General features: G+C 50.4%; 1 protein-coding gene and 1 long non-coding RNA gene across 4 annotated transcripts in view; one reads left to right on the forward strand and one right to left on the reverse strand.

Moving 5' to 3' along the window:
* Positions 1-8,327: 8,327 nt before the first annotated feature.
* LOC144377516 (uncharacterized) lies at positions 8,328-9,347 on the forward strand. Its single transcript, XR_013438520.1, has 2 exons — positions 8,328-8,675; positions 9,153-9,347. It is a non-coding gene; the product is annotated as an uncharacterized LOC144377516 (long non-coding RNA).
* A 1,395-nt stretch (positions 9,348-10,742) lies between these two features.
* Coro2b (coronin 2B) overlaps positions 10,743-26,838 on the reverse strand; it is a 136,803-nt gene continuing 120,707 nt past the window's right edge. For 2 of the 3 annotated variants that reach the window (XM_078049397.1, XM_078049399.1), the window contains exons 4-12: positions 26,068-26,217; positions 25,382-25,546; positions 23,081-23,197; positions 21,244-21,348; positions 20,676-20,772; positions 17,882-17,994; positions 17,458-17,548; positions 17,138-17,277; positions 10,743-12,626 (exon numbers count right to left, since the gene is read on the reverse strand). In XM_078049397.1, coding sequence (XP_077905523.1) covers positions 12,495-12,626; positions 17,138-17,277; positions 17,458-17,548; positions 17,882-17,994; positions 20,676-20,772; positions 21,244-21,348; positions 23,081-23,197; positions 25,382-25,546; positions 26,068-26,217 — 1,110 coding nt within the window. In that variant the 3' untranslated portion in view covers positions 10,743-12,494. The remainder of the gene's footprint in view (positions 12,627-17,137; positions 17,278-17,457; positions 17,549-17,881; positions 17,995-20,675; positions 20,773-21,243; positions 21,349-23,080; positions 23,198-25,381; positions 25,547-26,067; positions 26,218-26,838) is intronic. The other variant, XM_040276239.2, reaches the window with a different exon arrangement.

Raw genomic sequence — 26,838 nt, forward strand, 5'->3', positions numbered from 1 at the left:
GTTCTGCATAATGGAGGGACTGGTCCCACAATGGAATCTGGATCGGGACCCTTGAAGAGGAGAACGGGCACACCAGGGAACCCGATCCCGGGTTTCCCCACCAAAATGAAGGGAAAGCAAGGAACAAGAGACGGGTAAGCGAGAAATGAAAGACGGAGACAAAGCAGAGGTAGATACACAGAGTTTATTTGTCAGAGCTGACAAATAAAGACCATCTCTATAAGAAAGAGGCAAAGCCGGCTTGAGTTCTGGGACTTTTATGGGGCAGGCTCAGGAATCAGAGCCTGGTGGGTCCTAATGCAGGCGTCAGGAGCTGGGTTGGGATGAGGGAGTGGTGAGCCTTTCTCAGAAATGCCCTTGGGTGGGGAAGCGAAGCTTTTCCCGTAAAATGACTGCTGTCACTTAAGATGGCTGTCCAGATGCTAAGCAAGGATCTTATAGTCCTGACCCGACAGGTACCTAAAAAGTCCTGTTGCTGGGGGAATTTGAGGGTCTTGCTGTCTGACCCAGGGGATTAAAGGGAAGAGTTAAAATTCCCAAGAATTTAATTTTAAAAATATTCATTTTTCAAAAATTGACAAGGGAAGAGATATTACCTCCTTGTGAGAGGTAAATGCCTTCATGTGGGTGAGTCTGGCAGGAGGTGCTCTTCAGAACTTGGTACCTCTAGGTGTGAGGAAGGCTGTGGTGCTTCTGCTATTTTTTTTTTTTTAAGAGAGAGTGGGAGAGAGAGAGAGAGAGAGAGGGAGAGAGAGAGAGAATTTTTAATATTTATTTTTTAGTTCTCGGCAGACACAACACCTTTATTTGTATGTGGTGCTGAGGATCGAACCCGGGCCGCACGCATGCCAGGCGAGCGCGCTACCGCTTGAGCCACATCCCCAGCCCGCTTCTGCTATTTTTGATGTTATGGTTTAGCTATGAGGTGTCCCCCCAAATCTCATGTGTGAGACAAGCAAGAACATTCAGAGGTGAAATGATTATAGACCATGAAAGTTATAACCTAATCAATGCATTAATCCACCGATAGGGATTAACTGGGGTGGTGATTATAGGGTATGCCTGGAGGAGGTGGGCTCTGGGGCCATGTCTTTGGGGTTTGTATTTTGAGCCTGGTGAGCAGGGCTCTCTCTGCTTCCTGGACCTGTGGCCTGGCTGCTCTCCTCTTCAGCCACGATGTGCTGCCTCACCTCAGGCCAGAGCAATGGAGTCGGCCATCTACGGGCGGCGGAAACTGGGAGCCAAAATAAAGCGTTCCTCTACTATATTGTTCTTGTCAGGTCTTCTGATCACAGTGGTGAAAAAGGTGACTAAAATGGCTGGGGTACTTGGACAACACGGCCCATGGAACTGGAAAGGGTGGGCTTGCTCAGGGCCAGAGTGGGTTGAGAGCTGCAGGTTTTTCCCAGGCTGCCCTTCAGCCAATGCCCTGGAAACATACAAGGTGGTTGTTGTTTTTGGTGCTGGGAGTTGAACCTAGTGCCCCATGCAATCTAATCATATGCTCTACCACTAAGCGACATCCTCAGTCCCTAGTTTTATATTCTACTTCTTCAATAATACTGTCTTTTCATGCATTTGTATTTTATTCCTCCCGTGTACCTTAACACCAGACATCGTCTCTCACAACTATCCATATTTGGTTTTTTGATTCCTTGGGCCTCCATTTCCTCATCCCTAACATGAGAAATGCACGCCTTCCCTGCTTTGCAGGGTTATTGGAAGATCCAGTATCCAACGAGATGAGATGCTGAAGAAACTTTAAAATAGCAGGCAGATGCAATAGATTACCATTAAGGAGTCACCTGTCAGGTAAGCACTGCTTATACTGGCTGTTGGCCAGGAGACAGTCAGAAAGAGGGGGAAGGAAACATAAAAATAGAAAAGAAAAGCTGACGTCCTTTTTCTTATGTGGTTGATTTTTTTTTCTTTCCAGTACAGGGAATGGAACCCAGGGGTACTCCCCAACTGAACTATATCCCAGCTCTTTTTTATTTTTATTTTGAATTTGTGGTCCTTCTGCCTCAGGCTCCCAAGTCACAGGTGTGTTCCATTGCAATTGGCTTTATATGGTTGGTTCTTAATTTATGACTGAAGTTCAATCACTAATAGCCAAAGAGTACTGACTTCACAGAGAAAAACTTGAAGAAAATGTTTACCCTGATGATAGATAAGAAGAGGACAGTCAGCACTTTCGGTTGTCTCCTGGGGTGATCCTACACTGTGACTCTACAGGTGATTGGTTTTGAACTCCATCTTAAAGCTAGGGGAACCTCATGCTTTCCCCCAAGAATTCTGGGAATTCCCTGGAGTTGGGTTTCTCCAGGTCAACTCTGACTCTAAATTTCCTTCTTGGTTGTCTTGTGGCCACACCTTTATTCCTATCTCACAATTGCCTCAAAGGTTGAAGACAGCCCCCTCTCTTTGATACTCCTTATAGTTCACCTACTCCAAGGCGGCCTGTACAAAAAACAATTATTAGAATTTTAGGAATAGATTACACTGGGAAAAAAGGTTTGATTGCAGAATCATGGTCCAGATAATTGAAAACAAAATCTTTTTTAAAAAATATTTATTTTTTTTGAGTAGATGGACACAACACAATGCCTTTATTTTTTATGTGGTGCTAAGGATCGAACCTGGGTCCCGCCTGTGCTAAGCGAGCGCTCTACCGCTTTACCGCCACAATCCCAGCCCCCAAAATCTTTTTTTTTTAATATTTATTTTTTTAGTTGTAGTTGGACACAATGCCTTTATTTTATTTATTTATTTTTATGTGGTGCTGAGTATAGAACCCAGGGCCTCGCACATGCTAGACAAATGCTCTACCTCTGAGCCACAACCCCAGCCCTGAAACAAAACCTTACAAAAATTTTAAAACAAAATCTGTTCTTTAGAGCTGCCCCAATTTCCCACCTAATAGGCATTAGCTTCTGGCCTTATTGCTTAGTATTCTGGTTTCTTCTTTGTTCTTCTACTCTCCAAATTCCTGATCATTTCTTAGAGATTTTTAGCAATCTGTTTTTTTCCTCCTAACCCATATCCTCTGGGCCTCACCTTCTACCCTCAGGGGGCCTATCAAGGTATTTGCCTAAACAAAGACACTTCCTTCCCTAAAAAGAACTCTTTTGCTACCAGATAAAATAATAGCTTCTCTTGTCTGCTACAACAATGACAAAATGGCCAAATTGTGCTTATTCTTTGGGAAATCTGACTGAGAAACTGATGTGACTCCATTTTTGAAAACAGCTTCTACCTCAAGGCCTGTCCAGAGGGAGGGAGCATGACCCTTGTCCTTGGAAAAACCCACAGAGCACTCCTAGACAGATAGCCGCCCTGCTGAGTTGTTTGTCTGTAAATAACAGGAGAGATCCTCAGGCTAGGTGAGGACCCATAGCAACCCCCTAGCAACCACCAAGCAGCGTGAGACAGGGAAATACTTGGGATGCCAGATGACCCTCCCAGTAGTTTATGGTGGTTGATAACACGTTGGGAAACCACGGACTCCCCTCGTGGCTTAAACCAATCAGTTCAAAGGAATCCCCCTCTTGTACTGACCAATCACCCCTACCCAACTTGTTCCCACCAGTGAATGTGCTAATCAATGTTAAGAGTTATCGTTTGACTTTCCCGCAGTATGGAATGATTTGCTGTGGGATGTTGTGACGCATAGAGTATCTCCCCAAAACCTATAAAATCTCATTGAACAAAGGACCGGGACTCACTCCCTGGGACCGCTGCATCGGGAACAGTTGTGAGTCCAGGCTCGAGCTTGCAATAAAGACTCTTGTGTGATTGCATCGGATTCAGCTCCTGAAGGTCTATAAGGGGTCCCATAAATCTGGCATTACATGACAATATATGGGCCTTCTGGCCAATGGAAAAGTCAACAATTCTCCTGATGAGGGAGTTTTTACCCAGGGTCTATCTGCACCTGATGCTCACAATTTTTTTTGGGGGGGGAACCTAGGTGGTTCTATTTTATGATGAACAAAAGCAGGGTTAAGGAACTGGATCAAAGAAGTTCTGAGCTAGCACTTGAACCCAGATCCCAGGTCATTCAATAATCTCTGTTTGGGGAATTTTTACAAAAATGGGTAATGTGTTTTGAGCATGAATTTGGTGTCCCAGTATGGAAGGTCAAAAGAGACATGGGTTATTTGTTAGGTAGGTTTTACATAAGTGCTGGAGGAAAAGATAAGCTGTCAGCAGATGCTTTTCTGTGTTGAGACTGAAATGTTATCTCCCCAAGATAACCATCTTGAAGCTGTTAGGGAAGATCCAGCAGGGCGGCCTTGGAAGCCACCTCCTAAATCCCTCTCTCCCCAGTCATTCCCTCTCCCCTCCCCTCACCCACATCCTGTCCTCTCAGAGGCCCAGTTCCCATTCCCCACCGTCCTCTGGGAAGCCATCCGTGACAGCACACACTGACTGAGTCCTCTCTCCTGGGAATCTCCTTGACAATTACTCTCTGCTTTGCACCATTAGTATGTTCTAGACCAGTGGCTTTCAGATGTTGTTGACTGCAGCCCATAGTCAGAAACATTTTACCTTGCCTCCCCACCCCACTATATTCTCTCTCTCTCTCTCTCTCTCTCTCTCTCTCTCTCTCTCTCTCTCTCTCCTTTTTCCTTTGGGACCAGTGATTAAACCCAGGGACGCTTAACCACTGACCCTCATCCCCAGCCCATTTTTAATTTTTAATTTAGAGACAGGGTCTCACTAAGTTGCTTAGGACCTAAATTGCTGTGGCTCGCTTTCAACTCGTGATCCTCCTGCCTCAGCCTCCTGAGCTTCTGGGATTACAGGTGTGTGCCACCATGCTGAGCCACATTCTCTTCCTAAACACAGAAATATACATGTATTAAAAATGTCTCATTCTGATGCTTTCAAGCCCCACATTCCCAGCAGACAGCCAGATACAAGGCTCTGCACACCTACTGGCCCCTTCCCAGCCTCTCTTGGCTTCAGCAGCCAAGGCCCTCTGTGCTCCCCCCACATCATACCAGCTGTTGCCCTTCTCCTTGACTTTGGACCTGCTGTTGTTCCTTCAAGGCCTTTCTCCCTCTGAGGAGGGAAACTGGATCCACTTCAGGACCTCAGAGGGCCTTCATCTGCCCTGTGCAGTTTGGGTTGCTCTGAGAGAGTACTCACCACACTGAACTGGATTTCCTGACCCAGGCGTTTGCTTCCCTCACTCACCCGAGCTCCTGAGGCCAGTGATAGGAGTATCTCAGTCGGTTTTATATCATTGGCATCTACAGTAGCGTCATTGTCCAGCAGATGTTAATCGAAAATTAACAAAAGAATGCTGTTCTCTAGTCTCATGTCATCATTGATTAAAATTCTTCCATTCCATATGCTCCTAATCTCTCTGGCTATTTTAATGATCCAGTTATATATGTGTATGGTGGGGGGAGGTGGAGAAGATGGACTTGGGAAATCCTAACAGTTGTTCATCCAATACTTCCTGATGTACCTCCTTTCCAGCACTGTCAGTGGTATTCATTGTCGCAGGGAGGATGAGGATTCTGATAGCTGGAATGCATAAGTAGGCAAATAGTCAATGCTCAACTTATGAGTTTTGAGGCAGATTTTCAAAACTCCACAGCGAGTTAGGAGTGAAGCTTCGTAGTGGAGCACTGACTTAGCATGTGCAACACCTTGAGTTGGATCCCCAGAACCACAAAAAGATTAAATAAATAACAAATAAAACTTCATGGCAGAGATAATAGTCTTGAAAACCAATGCATTTGATTTGAAGAGAAGAGCCTGATGCCCGAGAAAGTAGGCCCCAGGGGTTAGGTCTCAAGCTATGGGTTAGAATAGGGTGGGTGAGGAGCCAGCATCTTCCCCAAAGACAAGATGAGCGATGGGGACACCAGGTGGAGCTGGATCAGGTCAGTGGGTGGGACCAAACCTGGACAGGTCAGGAAGGCAGAGTCAGCATCAAGAAGACCCAGAAGAGGCTGAGGCAGCTCCCGTTGAGCATCTGTGGCCACCTTGGCCTGCGTCCATATTCCCACGAACTGTCAACTCACTGGGGGAGCAGGAGCTTCTGGCAGGGCCCTCTCTGCCGAGGTCCTACAGAAGTGACGCCTGGCCAGCCCTGAGTTTGCTCTCTCCATCTACTACCCACGTGTTCTCTAGCTCTTCTGGTCCAGAGGGCAGTGGTGATGTGGGAAGGAAGCCCCAGCATCTGCACCTGGTGAATTAGACAGAATAAGCCCAGGATTCTGCCCCAAGGAAAGCAGTCATGGCAGGTCCTAAGGCTTTACATGGGTTTAGACTCTCATTAAAATTACAGAATATGCCAGGTGGGGTGGTGCACACCTGTGATGCCAGCAGCTTGGGAGGCTGAGGCAGGAGGATCTCGAGTTTAAGGACAGCCTGAACAAATTAACAAGATCCTGTCTCAAAATAAAACATAAAAAGGGCTGGAAATGTAGCTTTGTAACATAACACTTGCCTAGCATGTGCAAGGCCCTGGTTTGCATTCCCAGTACATTAAAAAAAAAAAAAAAAAAAGTCCCCATGGGGCGGGTAGGCAATATCATTTCAGTGATAAAAGGACACAAATTTTCTAAGACAGCCCTTCCTCGTTCAGGTAGCCCAAAGGGCATTTGCTAAATAAGGTGCAGCCAACATGGTTCCAAGTCCCCAGTTAGTGGTGATTTAGAAGAGAAGTATAAAGTGCTGACCCTGCCTCTGTGGAGCACTCCTGGGGGTTCTTCTGATGTGTCCCTGCCCACTCCCTTTTCCCTGCTCTTTTCCTCCCTCCCCTGTCAAGGTCCAGTCCTTGACTCAATAAGTCTGCCCTGACCACTCCCAGGCACTTGCCATCTCCCACCTGGGTCACTACCCCACAACCAGACCTAGTTTCCCTGTGTGACTCTTGCCCTCCAATCCCCTGCAGTCCAATCAGCCAGAGGGAGGTGTCCATTCCTGCTTCAAGCCCTCCAGGGCTCCTTAACAGAGTCCACTTCCCATGGGCAAGGATTCAGGGCTCCCCTGGGCTCCCCTGGGCTGGCCCTGCCCTCGTCCTCTGTGCCCTGAGCTATACCAGTGCCTGGGAAGCAGAGAGCTGGGCAGATTGCTCCTGGTTCTCTCACCGGTGGCTTCCTGAAGACTGTGTGGGCTGCAGCTGGTGAGCCCCAGGGCTGGGCTGCCCTGGGCTCTGACCACCAGCTGCAGAGGTCTGGCTGGGACCCCTGTCCCTTTCTTCCCCTTTGCTTTACGGCTTTCTCTTCCCTCGCCTCCTCCTCGGTCCCCAACCTCATCGAATTTCAGACTCTCCAGGCAGAAAAGGCCCCTCCCTGTCATTGTCCCTGTGGGAAACTGGTCAAGGTCATGGAACAGGTCAGCGTTGGTCTGGTCTGAGACGGGAAGTCAGAGGAAGCCTCAGTCGCACATCCTGCCGCGTCTGCAGCCTCCAAGGGAAGGAGACGCAAGCTCCCTCCTCTGGCTCTCTCCACTGCTCCCTGAGGACAAGTGACCTCCAGGCCAGCAGAAGGCTTGGTGCCTCCTTGAGAGCCTCCCTCCTCTTACACCTGGGGTGTTTTGGATCCTGGCTGCTCTGGGTGTCTGCTTTGTCATGAGGCCTGGTGCCTGTGGTTGGGTCATTAATTCTGGGGTGGGTGGGAGGTGGCAGAAGAGACTCAGCTCAGAACAAATAAACTGGATAGAAAGGCCATAATCTGCCACCTGCTGGCTGGATTCAAGTTTCTAGCAAATTCTTCCTGATCTTTAAATCTTGCTGTAATTACTGTGACCTTGAAATCCAAGATCCCTGTCCTTAGTATCCCTTCCTCCATCCTCCCTCCTGAGGCCCAGTCTGTTAACTTGGTGCACACCAGCAGCCTACCCACCCCAGGGGGTTTATCTATGAAGGTGGCTCTGGCAAGGGCAGTGCTTAATCCAAAGGGACTACGTGCTAAGGACGGGCAATTCCAGGCAGGGTTACAAGCCAGGTGTGGGGAGGGGACAGGGTGCTCCAGGACAGTAGCTTCCTAGAACCTCAGGCTCTACCCTGTAACTGCTCACCTTCTGTCTCTGAGTAAGGCTGACCCATTTGTGCTTGTTAACGAATTGAAATTCCAAGGAAAGACAGGCGGCAGGTTGATCCCAAATAGGAAACACACGTACGTGAGGGAACAAGGAGGTTCTGCCAGCATCCCAGACAGGCCCTCTTCCTGCCCCTCGCTGAGGGTCTGCCGGGCCTCCGAGGGATCAGCTAGTGCTTCCTGTGGCCAAGGTGAGTAAGAGTCTGCCTCTGCTCCAGGCAGCCCCGTCACGGTCACCACCGATTTCGAGCTGGAGGACAGGGTGGAGCTTGGGGGGTGTTTTCAGTATGAAGTCATTTCCCACAGTGAAGGAGCAGCCACGTTCTACACGGTCCACTGACAGTCTGGGATACTTGCCCAGTAGCAGGAGAGTCTAAAAATGCCCAAACCCATCTTGGGATCTCAGGAAACTGGCTGGAAGACAAGCAGGGAGTCAGCAAACTCCAAAACAACTGCCCATTCCAAGCTGAGCCCAGCCAAGAGCAAAGCTCATCCTAGCTCTAGGGGCTCTGCATCCTGCCTGGAGATGTGATGGTGCCCACAGACAGACCACCGGCCAGAGCCGCTCAGGGGCAGGCCCAGCACCCAGTACTGAGTAGGTTCAGCTGCCTGGTATGTGTTAAACTAAGTTGGAAATCCAACTGGGTATCAGGGGGCTGGATAAGGAATTCTAGGCATGCCCAGGAGAGCACCCTTTCTAATAGCAGGGGTAATAGGGGCCTCTCCATAGATGGGATGGGTCTGGAGTTGAGCCTAGGATATCTTTACCTAGGGAAAAGAAGGAACAAACACCTCGGGGGGAGCATGGCTACAGGGATGGTTCAAAAAGCCACAAAGGGCTTGCTTGCTTGCATCTTTAAAGATATATGGTGGGCAGGGCCATTATTGGCAGAGGGATTAGTGTAACAGACCAGGCAAGGAATATATCCTACCATATGAAGAATTTAAGGGCATAGAGCCAACCGATGGGAAACCAACGAGTTTTTCAATAAAGGCAGAAAATGTAGTTGGGAAAATGAACTACTGAGGGGAGAGGGAGAACAAGTTCAACTCTGACCTTGGACAGTCTAATAAGTAATGATTATCTAGGTGCTGTGGTGCATGCCTTCAATCCCAGCGACTCAGGAGGCTGAGGCAGAAGGATTGTCATTTCCAAGCCAGCCTCAGCAACTGATGGAGATCCTGTCTCAAATAAGAAGGGCTGCAATGTAGCTCAATGGTAAAGTGTCCCTGGGATACATCCCCAGTAATAAAATTAAATAAATAAATGAGTTACCCAATTGGGCTCAGATTTGGGGGAAAGGTGGGACAGGTCAAAAAGACAGATTACCCGTCCATTCATTCACTTGTTCCCCTGGGCCCAGATTGGGGGGAAGCCTGTCAAAGGACCATCTCCATCCTCCCCAACATTTAAGGAGAAGGAGCTTATGAGGGTTAGACTTCCACTGGACACCAAATTGCTTTCAAATCCAGATTTTGTCAGTCAATCTCAAGCAGAACCTCTAGGAGTGTCTTTGTTCACATTTATGTTCAGCAGAAGTGCTTTTTGGCACCTAAGCCCGTGAGAAGCTCCCCGTCTGCTTCCCTTTTCCTGATACAGTTGTTTGTACCACTTGATCCGGGCAATGGGTGGATTTGGGGATTTGTCCCATCCTCTCAACTGTTGGTATAATGGAAACCAGATGTAGACTAGGAAGGGACCCTAGGAATTGTCCACATCCCTTATTCTATAGATGAAAATAAATGTTGCGCCGAAAGAAAAAGTGACTTAACATCACATAGCTAGTCAGGACCAGGACTGGGCCTGGACTTCTGCTTGGTGTCCTGCCCAGGACTCCTCTGCAGCCCTCTATCATCTCCTCCTTGACCCTCTTCTCTAAGACTGATAACTGCTTTCTTCTGGCTCTTTTGAGTTTCCTGTGGTGGCTTTGCACCTGTCTTCTGCCAGACAACCCTGGCTTGGTGACAGAGTGTCACCAGTCTCATGATATGATGGCACCCAGAGGGGGGGCCTCCAGAACAGCTGTATCCAGCTCTAGGCCTGGCTGGGGACAGGGCATGTCTCCTTTGGCCCTGGACCCAGGAGATCCATGTCCCCAGGCCTTTCACCCCCTACAATGGCTGAATGACCTTGAACATGTCACTGCTCAGCCTGACTGTCCTTGAAAATGGGAATGACAGAACATATCCTGTTCCTCTGCTGTGAGAATAACGTGTGTCGAGTGTATGGAATTTGCATTGTAAACTGTGAAGTGCTGTTCCAGTGTAAGACCCTGGTCTCCCCAGAGCCCAAGACAGAGCAGAATAACTATGGAACTATTGAGTAACTCTAGGATGATAGTTCTCAACTGGGGGCGATTTTGACTCCCCTGGGGGCATTGGGCAGTTTCTGGGAACATTTAAATTGTCACAACTGGGTGGGGGTTTCTATGGCATCGATGGGCGGAGGTGGGGCTGACTGCTGAACCTTTTCCAATGTACAAGACAGCCCCCACGGCCAGGGCTTGTGTGGCCCCCCAAACCTGTGAGGAATGAAGATGCAAAAGCACATCTGTTGACACAGAGCTGGGCTCTTATTCCAGAAGGGCCAAGGAGCTGTGCCTGGGGAGTTGACCATTGAGGTACCACCTGACCGAGAGCAGGAACCACCCAGGGTTAAATGAGATGGCCACGCCCAGCTTTGATACATTGAAAACATTTTATTTCAACTCTATCCTTGGGAGGCAGCATAAATAATCACAGAAGACCACAAAGGTCGATGGGAGAGAAAAAAAAAAGCTCCAGAAGTGTGAGGCGAGATGAGCTGATGCTGCCTAGCGGCGAGGAGGGACCAGGAGACCCTGCTTCAGCTCTGGGAGGGTGGGGGGTGTCAAGGAGAGGCCCAGGGCTGGGGGCTCACCCCTCCCAGCCCCCTGGAGGGCCAGTGGACAGGATGTTCTGCAGGGTGGCTGAGGAAAAGCAGGTGGAGTGTCCTGGATCTAGCAGATCCTAGCCAGTGGGAGAAGAGTGGACACCCATGTCTTGATCCCCAGATCTCACCCCCAAGCGGTGACTTTTCTGAGAACAGTGCTTTGGGGCTCTGTGGGTGGTGGACCATGAGAGGAGACAAGGAGGAGAAGGAAAAAAGAAAATGTGCAGAGAACCAAGTGAAATGTGGCATCCCAGAGTGGTGCGCCCTCGGGCCACCGCCCGGTTCCCACGTCTGCACAATGGAGCCTGTGAGGATGGCGGGATCCTATGTGTGAAAGGATGGTGGCGACTTGAAAGTGCGGTACTGATGTGAGCGGCTGTGGTCGGCTGTGGTCGTTCTACGTGCGTAAGGCTGAGAGTGGCTGAGAGAGCGGTGGGGAGAGACACAAGCAGAACATCCCCAGAAGCCGTCAGACCCCTGTTCCGCCTGCCCCAGGATGAGCTCCACCCTTCTCAGCCTTGGTTTCCTCCAGGAAAGAGGCCTCATCTCAGATGGAGTCCCCTGAGGGCAGGGTGAGATCAAGGGGGGTCTGGGGCCCCCAGCATGGGGGGTCTCCACCGGGCAGTGTGGCACATTGGCACTACTGGTGTGGGACAGACGGTAGAAGTGGCTTTCGGTTCTCCTTCTGGAGAAGCCTACAATGGGGTTGGCATTCGATGCAGTGGGAAGGGCCCTGGCCTTGGGGCCTGGACACCAAGGGTCCTGGTCCTGGGTACACTGTTGACCTGCTGGGTGATTTAGTAGATCTTGTCCCCATTGCAATCCTCAGTGCTTTCTTTGACAAATGGGGACACTAATCCCTACCCTGGCTGGCTCACAAATTAACTGGGAAAAGGGTGTGCAAGAGCTTTGAAGAGACTCACGGGGCAGGCAAGGGGTCATTATGGCCTTGGAGAGCATCCTCTTCATTCCCTGAAGACAAGGGGCACGGGGAGGGGAGGAGACAGAGGGGAGCCTGCCGCGGCTGCCCATGTCAGGTGAGCCAGGGCTGCTGGGACTGCAGGAGGAGCCTGCAACCCAGCCCTCACTCTGTGCTTCCAGCCGTGATCCTGGGCAGGCCTCTATTGAGTGCTGACATGTCCTGACAGCCCCTTGGCAGGGGAAAAGTTCAAGTTCTAAGTCAATCAGGGATTCTGCTTCCCCCTCTGCTCTCTCGTCTGAGGAAGACACCTCTCAAGGAGTCTGTGGTCCTGATCCAGAGGAGAAGCTTGGCTCCTGGGTGGCAGGAAAAGGGGCTGTCAGTGGGGGAAGGGGTCTCCAGGAGAAGCTGGGGCTAGTGTTAGCGTGAGGTCAGGAGGTCAAGGGTCAGCTTCCAGTTCTTGAGGCAGTAGATGGGGGTCTTCAGGCTGGCCCCCCAACTCCAGCCCTGGCTCTGTCTCTGGGGTCACTGGATAAAGGGAAGTTAAGAGATGAGTAGAAACCACGGAGAGATCGGCTTAGAAATCAGCCCAGCTGAGGAGCTAACAGTTTTTGGGGCTGTTGCGTAAGTTTTTCAGTTCCAGCTGTAGCTGCCGAATGCGGATGTCCTTCTGGGCCAGCTCCTCTTTCAATCGTCGAATCTCGTCCTGTTGCCGGAAGAACATTCGGAGGAGCTGGGGTGGAAGAAGAAGAAACAGGGCCACGGAGGGCCCGGGAAAGAGCAGGTGAGAAGGGATTTGGCAAGTGGGTCTCCAGATCCCCTGCCTCCCAGGCACTGCTCTCAGTCCTGGGCAGCCCGGATCCATCCCCATCCACCTTTCACCCTCCAAACTCAGCCATGGCTCTCAGTTTCCTTGTGACCTAAGAGAAAGGCAGGCGCTCACCGATGAAGGTCTGGGTCCAGCTCTGCAGTCCAAATGTGAACCTAATGCTTTTCTTTATCATCCTGGATGGAAACCTTTCTAAGATCTTTTTCATCCTTCTCTTCTTAAGGAGGCTCAGGATTTAGAACGGAAACTAGTTTTTTGTTTGATTGTGGTGCAAGGGATGGAACCAGCTCCTCATGCGTGCTAGGGAAGCTCACTACCACTGAGCTACACCCCAGCCTTGGAATTTTGCTTTTAAAATATGGGACTATGGCAAGGTACCAAAGTTTTCACTGAGAGGTGATTCCTTCACTGGGTGGGCACGGGGGCCCAGCATCAGGTATGTTGGCAGACCTTCACTCAATTGACTCCCTGCATTGACTGACCACTTTCTTCATTTCCTCTATAAAACATACTGACAGATGCCCACAAAACACTGAGCCCTGGAAAACAGCAGGCTCCTCCTGGACCCTGCACACCAGAGCTGAAGGTCATCCATGGTCACTTGTGTTTATGTAATTCTGATGTGAGTTACATTTGCTATTGTAATGGCATACTTTAATTCAATATGATATACACTGATGAAATGAGTATAAGAAATTTTTAAAAAGAACTTAGCTAAGTGCTTTATAAAATCTTGCTAAAGGTGATGCTAAAAAAGTACAGTTAAGGGCAGGGGTCATGGCTCAGCCGTGGAGCGCTCACTTAGCATGTGAGAGGCACTGGGTTCAATCAGCAGCACCACATAAAAACAAAAATATAAAATAAAGGTATTGTGTCCAACTACCAGTTTAAAAAATATAGTTTGCTGGGTATGATGATTCATACCTGTAATCCCAGCAACTTGGGAAACTGAGGCAGGAGGATCGCAAGTTTGAGGCTAACCTGGGTGATTTAGTGAGACTATTCCAAAATAAAAAGGGCTGGCCTCCTTTTTATTGGAATGAGGATGTACCTCAGTGGTAAACTGCACCTGGGTTCAATCCCTAGTACTTAAAAAAAAAAATTGTAGCTGAGTTAGGCATGGGTGATATAACCATAGAGATTGGGTGATAGGCTATCTCTTGCTGTGTAGTGGTGGCACAAATGTGTGTGTTTGTCAAACCTCATAGGGCTACACACTACAAATGAGGAGATTTATACCCTAATTCACCTGTCTCAAAAACAGATTAGTGAAAACAAGGGCTTTGCTTTCAGAATGACTTTAAATTTTTGTTCCACTCAAATGAAATTAAAACAGGAAATTGGAGGTAGGATGTGATTTATGTGAGAAAGACATGGCAGATTCCAGCCAGGGGAGAACTCATCAGATAAAACACCAAAATATGTTGAATATTTATATATTTGTATGTTTTAAATGAAAATCAAAATTGATCAAATTATACTATTTTATTGTGTGCATGTATGAATATAACAAATCTCACTGTTAATAATTATAATGAGCCAATAATGTCTATATTATTTTTGATTCCCTCCCTAACCTACTTTTTTTCTTTTCTTTTTAAAATTTTATTAACCACCAAACCACTGATCCTGACTATATCTTCTCCAAGGGACAATATGCTATTTTTCTTTATAGTAAATGATTCTGCACAATGTTGCATCTTCCACATTCTCAAAACTTCTTTGCAGGGCTGGGGTTGTGGCTCAGTGGTAGAGCAATTGCCTTGCATTTGCGAGACCTGGGTTCGATCCTCAGCACCACATAAAAATAAATAAGTGAAATAAAGGTATTGTGTCCAACTACAACTAAAAAATAAATATTAAAAAAAAAAAAAAAACTTCTTTGCAGCTGGGCGTGGTGGCGCATACCTGTAATCCCAGCAGCTCTGGAGGCTGAGGCAGGATGATTGTGAGTTCAAAGCCAGCCTCAGCAATTTAACAAGACCCTGTCTCAAAATAAAATATAAAGAAGGGCTGGGGATGTGGCTCAATGGTTAAGTGCCCCTGAGTTCCAAAACAAAAAACTTCCTTGCAGATATTAGGTCCACTTTTGTCAAAAACAGCTTTATTGAAGTATAATTCTCATACCATAAATTCACCCATTTCAGGTGTATAATTCAGTGTTACTGAGTTGTATGACCTACGTCTCCTCTGCTGTGTCAAGCTATCAGTTGGTCTTTACGCTTAGAGCAACGTGTCTATCTTTTGCAGTCCCACTTTCTCTTTGGTTGCTTCCAATCCTCTGTGACAATTAGAACTGTGAGGGGAACCAGAGTCTGCAGGCTCCGTGCAACTTCCTCCCAAGGAAGATGCACAGCTTTGGAACAGAGAGATCATGGCATCAGTTTGGGCTGCTCAGATACCCTTTGAAGTTTTCCTCCGTGTTCTCACACAGGCAGGTCTATAGCTAAATGTTCCTTGATTCGACACTCCTCTACCCTGCCTGCTCCAGACCCAGGGCCAGACCTGAGTTCAGGCCCTTGCCGCTGCCCACCTGGGCAAACTGCAGCCACCTGTGTATCACAACCTTTGAAAGTAGGGCACCTTTCCAAAAACCTTTTCTTAAAGGGAAAATGTTAAATATTTACAAAAATAGGAAGAACAGCACCACAAACCCCCAAGTATGGATCACCCAGCTTCAACAAATAACACGTAATCATTCTTGCTTCATCTCTGCTCCCTACTTCCCTTCCACCACACCCCTCAGGAATTATTTTGAAGCAAATCTCATTTATCATAAGATTTCATCCAACCCTAGAAAACTGAAAATCCCTCTACAACGGCACACAAACGTACTTCACAGCAAACATATTATCAGGGATCCTGTCCATCTCTCCTTTTAAGACTGTGAGATCCCAGAGGTCAAAGATATTCTGATTTTTATTAATTATAGCAATAATGTAAGTTAGTGGGCCTCCTCTAAAATGGCCATGTCATCCTCCCCCTTCAAGAGTGGGCTGGATCTAATAGGTTGGTTCAAACAAACAGAATATGGAAGAATTGATGTAATATCATTTCTTTCTTTCTTTCTTTCTTTCTTTCTTTCTTTCTTTCTTTTGCACCAGGGATTGAACTCAGGGGCACTCAACCACTGAGCCACATCCCCAGCCCTATGTTGTATTTTATTTAGAGACAGGGTCTCACTCAGTTGCTTAGGGCCTTGCTTTTGCTGAGGCTGGCTTTGAACTTATGATCCTCCTGCCTCAGCCTCCTGAGCCACTGGGATTACAGGCAGGCACCACAGCTATTCTAAGAGTAGATTAAAAGTCTGTAGCTTCCATCCTGGTGACTCTCTCTTGTACCCATGCTCTGAGGAAAGCCAGCTGCCATGTGTGTGAGCTTCCCTATGGCAAAGTCCATATGGAAAGGACCCGAGGAAGCCTCTGGCCAACATCCCATGAGGAACTGAGGCCTTCAATCCAGTTGAAGTGAGTGAATGTGGAAGTAGATCCTTCCTCAGTCCAGCCTTTAGAAGTGACCACAGCCCCAGCGGACAGTGTAACCACAGCCTCACGAAAGCCACAGCACCCATAGAAAACTGTGAGATGATAAACATTTGTAAGTCATTTAAGTTCTGGGGAAATTTGTTACACAGCGATAGATAGCTATTACAGTTGGCCTCTTTCCTTGAGCACTTAGTACAAACTGGAAAGAGCAGTACAGATTATCATCTTTAATGCTCATGACATCGCATACCCCTATTTTTCCATGGAAAAAATGGACTTAGATCAAGAAACTTGCTTAGTCACCCAGGAAATAGCAGGGCCAGGATTCAAATGCAGATGGTTCCATGCAACTACTTCAGCTGCACCAGGCCCAGTGCCTGGCACATGGCAGGCCCCTCTGACTGGTGGCTGAGCTGAGCTGTACTGACCCCTGGGTTGGGGGTGGGGGGTCCCTTCAGAGGGTATGGACAAAGCTCAGCTCTAGCTGTCCCTAAAGGAGCTTTCTCCCATTCCAAATGACACAAAGAGCACTTTCATAACTAGCCAGCTCTTTCCACGGGCCAGGAAGTGTCTAAGCCCATCACTGCCTCGTGCCCAGAGGGAGGCAGGGCTGCGATGCACCAGGCCAGGCTTGCTTCTTCCCTGTGACACCACATGACAGCAGCATCCTGAAATGGATTCAGGAGAAGACTCACACCTCCGTGCATTAGTGAATTTGAGGCGGGGCAGGGGCAATTATCTGCCCACCATCCCAGCCTCTATTTATTGGGGTCAGAGGCAATGGAAGCCACACAGGCTACTTATAGTGTTTGTCACAGGAAGAAAAATGCTTCCAAATGGAGCTGGCGCATGGGGGCCTGAAGCCCATGATTGAAATGTAAAGGTCTTGCTCTTCCAGGGCCTGTGGAGGTGATGACTTATATTCCTTACCTCGTTCTCTGTCCTGGGTGGGACATTTTCTAATAAATCTATTCCGTTGACCACAACGCTCTTCTTTTCTCTGATGGGAGCCTTAAATACCACTTTTGAGGACTTCTTATAGCCTTCCTTCAGGGACATCAGCACGGGATCTAAGGAAGGCAGGGGAGGCGTCTCACCGACTGGTTGCTGTCAAGTGACGTGCATCTCACTGACAAGCGCGAGAGCAGGTAGGTGTGAGGGCGAGCAGGTGGAGGGTGTGCCAGGGGCCAGGCTGAAGGCTGGAGTTGCAGCCTCGTGGCCTCCTCTGAGAAGCCAACCCACAGCGGTACCTCGGTTGATGCCTCCCAGCCATTCATCCGGGGTCAGAGCTGGCTCCGTGCCTGGCGTCATGGGGTAAATGTCTTCCTGGTAGGAATCCGACTGTAGTGGAGGAAGCGCAGGGGAATGGACAGCTGGGGGCTGCCGAGGAAGCCCCTGCCAGGCAGCAGACTTCTCCTCCCAGACCTCCCGCCATGCTGACTGCTTTCCTGCTCCAGGTCTTGGCTCTTGCCATACCAGCTGCCTGGACCTGCCCTTGTACTCAGCAGGCCCAGTTGTCCCCACCTGAGCATGTCTCTCTACTCTGTACCCGGAGTCTGAAGATCCCAACCCACTGTACCTCCTTCATCTGGGCTCCTCCAGGCTTATGGGCAGCGGTGAGCAAGCTAGGATTCAACACAGGGGCCCTCTGGTGCCCATCCCAGTCCCACTCACCCTGCGGGGCACGATCATGGAGATGGGCTCAATCAGGCCCTTGAGAGTCACCAGCTTGTAGAAGCGGAACACCTCACAGGCCGACACATCCAGCCCGTGTTTGGGCATAACCCCTGTGGAGAGGTGCACACCAGTCCATGGGGGCCCCGGATATCCACCCTCCTCGGTGCCTTTACCCCTGCCTAGTGTTCTCAGCCGGGGGCCAGGAAGAGGTTTGGAGACAACAACCCAAGCAGAGTGCAGCTGGGTTATTGCCTCAGGCTTGAATCAAGCTCTGATGGAATCAATCTTTCTCTCTTTTTTTTTCTCTCTCTCTCTTTGTACTGGGGATCCAGGGTCTCCAGGTCTACTATTGAGTTATGCCTCCAGCCCTTTTTATTTTGAGATAGGGTTTTGCTAGTTGCCCAAGTTGGCCTTGAACGTGAGATCCTCCTGCCTCAGCCTCCAGAATAGCTGGGATCACAGGCGTGTGCCACTGCACCCAGCAGAATATGACTCTTGCTGGTCACTTTTCAAATAAGTCCCTTGGACCAGACATGTCTCATCATGTGCACACTTTAGAACCTGGGCCTTGTAGAACCCGAAGAGACTGCAGAAATATTTGAATCTAGTTGACTCCTTTATTTATGAGACCCCTGAGGGGCAGAGGGGCAGGGTTTATCCAAGATAACAGGGTCCCAGAGCCCATCCATCACCTTCTGAAATGAACTGTCTTCCCTAAGCCTCCGTGTCCTCCGAGAGCCAGGAGGGCAAAGCCACCCCCCTCCCCTAGAGGTTAAACACAGCCTCAGATGTTTTTCTGTTGTATGTCTTTCAGAATAAGTGGTGCTTGCAGGTGACATCTGTGTTTCACAATGTCCCTAACAACCAAGTCTCCTGAATACCTACTAGGAGGGGACAGTGTGGTGTTAGCACAGCTCAAGCAGGTTTGATTCTGCCCCTCTATCTGCTTCTCTGAGCTCTCTTTCCTCAGACAGAAGCAGCTCCATGAGAGGTGGGGTAGGGATCAAGTGCAAAGATGCCCACTGCCAGCCTGGCACCAGGAGGAGCGTGGGTGGATGGCACTCCTGTCTTTCCCTGTGATGTAAGCGGGAGGTAGGCTCTAGGTCTACCTCCCCGCCCCTGGAACAGAAACTCCTTTTCCAGATGGTGCAATTCCAGGAGGTGGAGGGGTTGGAGCACTGGGTACCCCCTTGGGATTTGGAGCTAGCAACCCTAAGCTTGAACGTTTCTGCCACTTCACAGCTCCAGGACCTGCCAGGCATGAGTTACGTAATGTCTTTCAGTCTGAGAAAAATACCTGGCTCATGGTCAATGTTCAGTGGTGGCCAAGGTGAGAAGGAAGAGGACAAGGAGGCAGTTACTCTTAGCTCCTCCCCAGCCAGCAAATCCCATGCCTTAGCCCAAACATCTCCAGGAATCTCCCCCTCCTCCCCGTTTGCATACTATCCACCTAATTATCAGCCTCTCTTGTCTACAGTCTACAACTGCTTGCTAACTGGTCTCCATGCCTCCTAGTGGCCCTTCCCATGTTCTGCTCCCCCATAGAAGCTAGAGCAATCTTACACTAATATTCAAACCACAAGGTGTTGCCCCACCCCTCACCCAAGAAAAAGAAAGTCCTCCAATGAGTTCCAATAAATTCCAAACTCTTCTCCTAGTTAGTGTTTTCCCCCATCTCCTCTCCATCCCTGCTATATCATAGTCTATGCTGGGTTTAACCATATGGATCCTCCTTCTGATCCTAGAACATGACAGGCTCCTTCTGGCCACAGGGCCTTTGCATTAACTGTTTCTCCTCCTAGGACTACTCTATTCCTTCCCATCAGGGTTAAGCACTCAGGTGAGCCAGAATGTACACTCAGGCCTGACTCCAAAGTCCAAGCTGCTTTCTGTGCTACTTGGTGAAGGGGTGTCCCTGAAGGAGGTGGGGATGACAGAGAGCTGGGGAAAGGTGGGGCAGGTGGAATGGTCATTAGGACTTCAGATATCTCTGGGCCTCCATTCTTCTGTTTGTCATTGAATTGGGCTCTTGGGCCCTTTTCAGCCCTGATGTTCCTGAAGCTGGTCCTCAAGCCCTGTCCATGATATAAGATCCTCTGAGGGAAAAAGCCAGACTCAGGCCCCAAGAGGAGAGTCACCTATAGAGGCAGGATCCGGGACTCTGAAGAGATTTGTTCCACTGGGTGATTCAGACCTCAGACCCTGAATTGCTGGGTCAGAAGCACTGGTGTTAGTTAACAGGGGTGTCACCTTCAGACTTCCGTGGTAGGGGAAGGTGGTGTCTGAGTGAGCTTGCCTGACTCACACACTGCCAAGTCTGGGCCCTCTGAGACCCTGGGCAACTTGGGGCCCAGTGAGGGGACACACCTGGAATGACTTCCTGCCCTATCAGGCAGGGACAGACCGCTCCTGGGGTTGGGGTTCTGGCTTCCCAGCGCCTCAGGAAGGGGCTTGCGTCTCGTCCCTGCCTTGGACCTTAGTTACTGAACTACCTTCCACGCACGTCAGACCCACTTAGGGCTCCGTCTCCTCATCTGCGGTGGGGAATGAAGACACAGCAGCCTGAAGGCTGCTGCTCAGCACGGACGCCAGTGGACGCAACGCCATGGAATGACTGAGCTGGTGGATGGGGCAGTGACCGGCTGGCTGCCAGCACCCTCCCAACTGCCAGCACCTGCAGGTTCCACTCTGACTTGTCCGAGACGGTGGCCTTCTGAGTCTGGTTTTTCCTTTTTTAAGGAAGAGGGTGATCCACGAGGCAAATGTCCAGGCAGCCTCTGGGCCCCCTTACCTAGGCCTTTCTGTGGGGCTGGCGAGCGGAACTCCATGAGGTAACTCAGGTAGGGCTTCTCTGTGCTGATCTCATAGTACCGGATGTTTCCGTCCCCCTGGGGGCAGGAGAGAGGGTGGTGAGCATGGTATGGCAGAGAGGGGGCTGAGCAGGCCCTGGTCCCAGGGTCTGCTGAAGAGAGCTGCCCTCGATGTGCATCAGAGAGACCTGTGCTCTCCACGGGGCGGCCCTACCATGGGGACTGACTGGAGGTGGAGGCCGGAGGTGGGATGGGGGCAGCATTTTTTGACAAGTAAGACTATTGACCAGGGGCCCGTTGGTGTTTCGAATCCCACCGTTCCTCGCCGTCTCTGCACTCCGGGCTCTGAGCTTGACTCCCACATACAACCCGCACCCCTCACCTTCCAGGGAACTCTCACTGGACTTAAGGGCCGTTGTAGGTGGGACAGGGTGAGACCCAGGACCTGGGATGACTCATGGGAAGTCAGAGAGGTGAGGGTGACTCTTCTTAGGAGGGTAAAGGTCCTATGGGGGCAGGAGTCTCCCACAGGTCGCCCCCCCCCACTACCTTTCCAGCCAGGTAGAGCATGTGGGTGTCGGCATCATAGAAGGGGAACAGGAGGCCAGAGAGCCCATCGATTTCTTCCTCAATCAGTGGCATGGACAGGTCCTCCTGTGGGGAGGCAGGGACAGGTCAGCCTATGTCCAGGCAAGATGGTACATCACTCCTTGAATCTCAGCCAAGCCCTCAGAGTCACAATCCTTTCATGTCAGGCTCCCCTCAGATGTTAAAAATCTTGTCCTGTGAGTGGGGGACAAGGATGCATTCCTGTCATAAAAAGCAGCCAGGGCAGAGGGCTGGGGAGGTGGCTCAAGCGGTAGTGCGCTCGCCTGGCATGCGGGCGGCCTGGGCTCGATCCTCAGCACCACATACCAACAAAGATGTTGTGTCCGCCGAGAACTAAAAATAAATAAATAAATATTAAAAAAAAAAAAAGACAAGAAATGGTATCCAGAACTTTGAGACTCTGTTAGCAGTCTTATTTGTAAAAAAAAAAAAAAAAAAAAAAAAAAGCAGCCAGGGCAGTAGGAAAGCCCAGCAGGAGGTAAGGACTTGTTCTCAGTGTCCCCTCTGCACACCCACTACTTGCTGTGTGCCCCCAGGTAAGCCTCCAGATCTCTCTGGAGCTCAACCCCAACTCAGGAAAAAGAAGTCAAGTATCTTGCAGTGGTGGGCAGGCATTGTCCCAAAGCCCTCTGGGCCCAGTGCCAGCTCCAAAGTCTCTGACTCGCTGGTGATGTTGTCGGAGCTGGCTGTGTGGGGACAGGCACCTGACTTCCTGAGGAAGTGGCCTCTGATGGAAGTCAAATGCTTCCTTTAGCCCAAACCCAGCTAGATCTCATTCTCTGGCCTTCCCGTCCTCTGGCCCAGCCCGCTCTGTCCTGCTGGGCCTTAGCAGCTTTTCTTAGCCTGAGACTTTATTTTATTTTTAAAAATTTGTTCTTTTTAGTTATACATGATAGTAGAGAGTATTTTGATACATTATAAATACATGGAGTACGACTTCTCATTCTTCTGGTTGTACATGATGTAGAATCACATTGGTCATGTGATCATATATACGCATAAGATACTAATGTCCGATTCATTCTACTGTCTTTCCTATTCCCACTCCCCTCCTCTCCCTCCCATCATCTTTTGTAACCGAGACAATAGGTCTTGTCTCAAGTGGCACAGAGTTAACCCTGCCCACCTCCGGGGCCTGCTTACGGGCCTGTGCCACTGCTCTGGGCCAGGCGGTAGGTGAGGAGAGGATGTGCAAAAGGACTGGACACACAAGTCCCCATGACCCTGCAGACCGAGCTAGGAGACCGGCGAGGCCTGGCTAGAGGCCACAGTTGGACGTGGGCACACGTGCACACCGATGGAGGCAGCGCTGGGCAGGGGAGACATGCTCTGCTCCCACTCCCAGTGTGAAAATGCTGACCTGGCTTCCTGGAGGTTCTGCGGGCCTTGGCCCAGTGCACCCACATCCCACTGCAGGATGGAAGCCCAGCACATGCTGGGGAATGCACGTGGAATGTGAGCCTGTGTCTGGGCTGATCAGCAGCACATCCAGGCTCCAGCCAGGTGGCACTGCCTGATCCACTCTCCACCAGAGGATGGGCCACAGCCTTGGCCCTGTCCAGGGACCATCTATGGGTCCATCCCCCAGGACCACATGAGCCTCATCCAGCCCTTCCCTTCTCTTTTATCTCATCCCCCCGTCCACATGGAGTGGAGACCCCAGGAACCCAAGTCATAAACCTCTATTCTTGCCCCATCTGGGAAACAGAGACCCCAGGTGCTCAGGCCTAGGTGACCTGTTCCCTTCCTGCCCACCACCTGGCCTCCCTGTACCGACCTGGTCCCAGAGGGCGATCTGTCTTGTGTTCCACCTGGAGACCCCTGTCGTGAGGAGCCGCTTCATGTTTCCTAGGAACACCACCCGGTTCACTCGGTGGTTTTTGCAGTTGGCCTCCTGGTGGGACAGGCAACGAGTGAGCCAGGGACCCCAACTTTCAGGTACTGTAGTGGCTGAATTGCGCCCACAGGAGATATCATCCTAATCCCAGGATACTATGGATGTTGGCTTATTTGGAGAAAGGATCCTTTTTTAAAAAAAAATACAGGGGATTGAACTCAGGGGCACTTAACCGCTGAGCCACATCCCCAGCCCTTTTTTTTTATATTTTATTTAGAGACAGGGTCTTCCTGAGTTGCTTAGGGCCTCGCTAAATTGCTGAGGCTGGCTTTGAACTCACGATCTTCCTGTCTCAGCCTCCCAAGCCGCTGGGATTACAGGTGCACGCCACCTCTCCCAGCTGCAAAAGGGGTCCTTGCAGACGTAATTAGGTTAAGGATCCTGAGATGAGGGGTACCCCGGATTATATAGGTGGGCCCTAAATGACATCACAAGTGTCCTTGTAAGAGAAAGATGAGTATACAGACGCGAGGGGAGGCCAGGTGACCACGGCAACGGATACCAGAGTGCTGCAGCCACAGTCAAGGCAGCCAGCAGGCGCAGAAGCTGGAAGAGGTCAGAATGGATCCTCCCCCACAGCCTCTGGAGCGCGTTTGGCCCCGCTGACATCTCGATCTGGGGCATCTGGCCTCCAGAGCTGCGAAAGAACACAGTTCTGTTGTTTTAAGCCACCTCATCTGTGGTGAGTTTTTGTAGCAGCGACAGGAAATGAACACAGGTGCTGTTGAGCAAGGCAGCCCCGGGAACCAGAAAGCCAGGCCTCTGCGGGCAGGAACAGGGCAGGGAGGGGTGAACTTCCACCAAGCCTCCTCCCCCAGGTGGGAGGGGGGACACAGGTGTCAGGTGCTCCCACCAGGGCATCTCTTAAACCTGACTTGTTAGAAGGACTCTTTATCCTCATTTTGAGGACAAGGAAACTGAGGCTCAGGAGGACACAGGACACTGCTGCTTCAATGTACAGTAACCTGGTTTCAACAGGAGGCTCCCTCTTAACTGAGCGCGCTCCTGCTCCTACCACACTGACTTCCTCCTGACTCACCACAGTCCTTCGCCAGGTGAGTTAGCACCAGGTTGGAAAGGAGCAGGGGGCAGCCCAAAGGTCCAGGCTGGCTGCACTTGATCTGGGCTTTAGTCCCAGTTCTGCCAAAAAAAAAAAAGAAAAAAAAAGCACACCCTGGGAGAACCTTTGGCCTCCCTGGGCTTGGATCCTCATCTGCGAGTTGCAGGCCAGTCCTCTATGCTCCAGCACCCTTTATGTTCAGTGTGGGTGCTGGGCTTGAATTCTAGCCCCGCTCCACGGACTGTGAAATTTGTTTCTCAACCTCCCTAAGGATCAGTGTTGTCATATGTAAAACGGGAAGAGCAACGGTACCCACCTGGGAGGACTGTCCTGAGGACTAACAGCAGTAACAATGCAGAGGCCTGGCAAGTGTCTGTCACTCAGCAAGCCCATGGTAAATGTTGGTGAATACTGATGATAATAACAATAGGATTATTTTATCTGTAGTCCTCCCAGTAGAAGATGACTGGTGTTGCAATATTGGATTCTTCCAAGATTAACACACCCAGGTCAAGCACTGATCTCTCTTATATGGTAGGCAAACCTTCAATGGCTTCCATATTTTCCATGCTATGCAGCCCAGTGAATGGCATACAGTAGTAGGTGCTCAAGAAATGTTCATTTGTTACTCCTGAATGGAACCTACCTCCTTCCTCACACTTAAGACTCAGGACATTCAAAGACCAAAAGTAGAGCTAAGGTCACCACCAACCTCCCCACTTGGAGCCTTCTGTGGGGATGGTTCCCTGAGCCATTTCCCCAGCTCATCCCAGGCAGGTGGCCGGGCAGTGAGTCCAAAGTCTCCTCCTTCTATGCCCATGATGGGAGTTGGTTGACACCTGGGGATTCAGGGGCTAAAGATGTCATCCCAGCAGGCCAGAAGAATCCCATCTGGAGGAGGCAGGTGAAGTGGGAACAGGAAAAGGTACTGGGTTCCTTCCCACCCAGAACAAGGCAGGGCTCCTACAAGCGGAGAAGCTGCCAGAGCAGATGGGCTGGAACAGGTGACCACCAGAGTGAGAGGAGGGCCCCGGCACAACCTCTTCCTCCAGGCCTGGTAGAAAGCCTAGCCCCTGGCCCAACACCTTCTCCCTCCACCTCAAAAAAATGTGGGGTTCCACCTGCAGAACTCGGCCAGAGCGGGGCTCGATCACGCGCAGCTTCTTGTCCTTGCAGGTGGTGGTGAGCAGGCTGCCGTCGGTGTTGAAGGACATGCAGAGGATCACATCAGTGTGGCAGTCGATCATCTTCACCGGCTCGCCCACATCCAGGTTCCAGATGAGGACCTGAGAAGGCAGAAACACAGCAGGGGGGTCAGCCGCTGCTCTATAGTGTGGGCGTCTGTCCTCGATCCACCCCTGGTTGCCCTGGGAGAAACACCTCGTGCAGAGGCTGCTGTGTGCTGGGCTGCAGCCTGGTGACATTGAGTTCTATTCAGAAAAGCTGACACGTCTGGTTATACAGATGCACTAATATCCCTTGCCTGGTCCCAGGTGGCTGGCACCCCTCTGTGGAGGGCATGCTTGGAGTCAGGAGATGGGGCTCTATTTTCTTCCCTCCAGTTCATCAATCACCAGAGAAGGCAGAAAAGATGCCTCCAGCCCCTGTGGACCCCAGGAACAATGGGGTGCACGTGAGATGCTCAGTCGTGTATAGTAAATGAATGAGTGAGCGAATGAATGAATGAGACCACAGTAGTGAGCATGCTTAGGAAAAGGCCTCCCTATAGATCCCCAAACATCCCCTTCTCTCTCCCTACCCCTTCCCGCTGATTGACTCTGCCCCACTGCCCTGCCATGCTGTGCACCTTGTAGTCGTAGCCCGCGCTGAACAAGATGTTGTTGGTGGTGGGGTGCCACTCGACCAGCCCCACGCGCCGGCTGTGTCCGTGGAGCTCCAGGAGCGCCTCTGTCATGTTCCGCTTCAGCCCACCCTCAGGGATCTCCCAGATCCGCACCTGCAGAGGGGAACCAAGGGCTTTGGCTGGGCGGACAGGGAGAGGAGTTGATAATGAGGTTCTTTTCCTGGGATACCCAGCTTTCCAAGGCTGGCCAAGTGAGGCACCTCCTGGTTCCGGGCAATAGGTGAAGCCTGACCAGAGGCCTCTGGGAAGGTGCCAAGAGTGGTCAGAGAGGAGATCATCTCCCCTTTGCCTTTGGGAGTTTTACCCTAAGAAGTCTCTGCAGACTTAAGAAGATGATTCCTGGCATGCAGATGTTGCTGGGTCAGCCAGGTTCAGGACCATGTGCATGCAGCGTTTAGCAAGCGCTGGAGTACAAAGCCTATCTTCACCTCCACCTCACAGCCTTCCATGAGAATCTGCCTTCCTCCTTCTCACCTCAGCCCCAGCTCCTGATGGTTCCTCATGGCCTGGGCCCCCACTCTGTGCCCAACCCAGTAGGGACACTTGAGTGGGGGGAAATGCATCTGGGAGGCTGGGAGGTCCCAGTCTGTCCTGAGAGGTGATGGACTCGGGGAGTGACTTGGCTTGGAGTCACTGAGCCTAAAACATGGGCAGAGCCTAGAATGGAGTTGCTATTTTCAGTCTTGTGGATGCTGAGAAGAGGCAGAAAAAGGT

This window comes from Ictidomys tridecemlineatus, chromosome 5 (genome assembly GCF_052094955.1).
Source record: "Ictidomys tridecemlineatus isolate mIctTri1 chromosome 5, mIctTri1.hap1, whole genome shotgun sequence".
NCBI lineage: Eukaryota > Metazoa > Chordata > Mammalia > Rodentia > Sciuridae > Ictidomys > Ictidomys tridecemlineatus.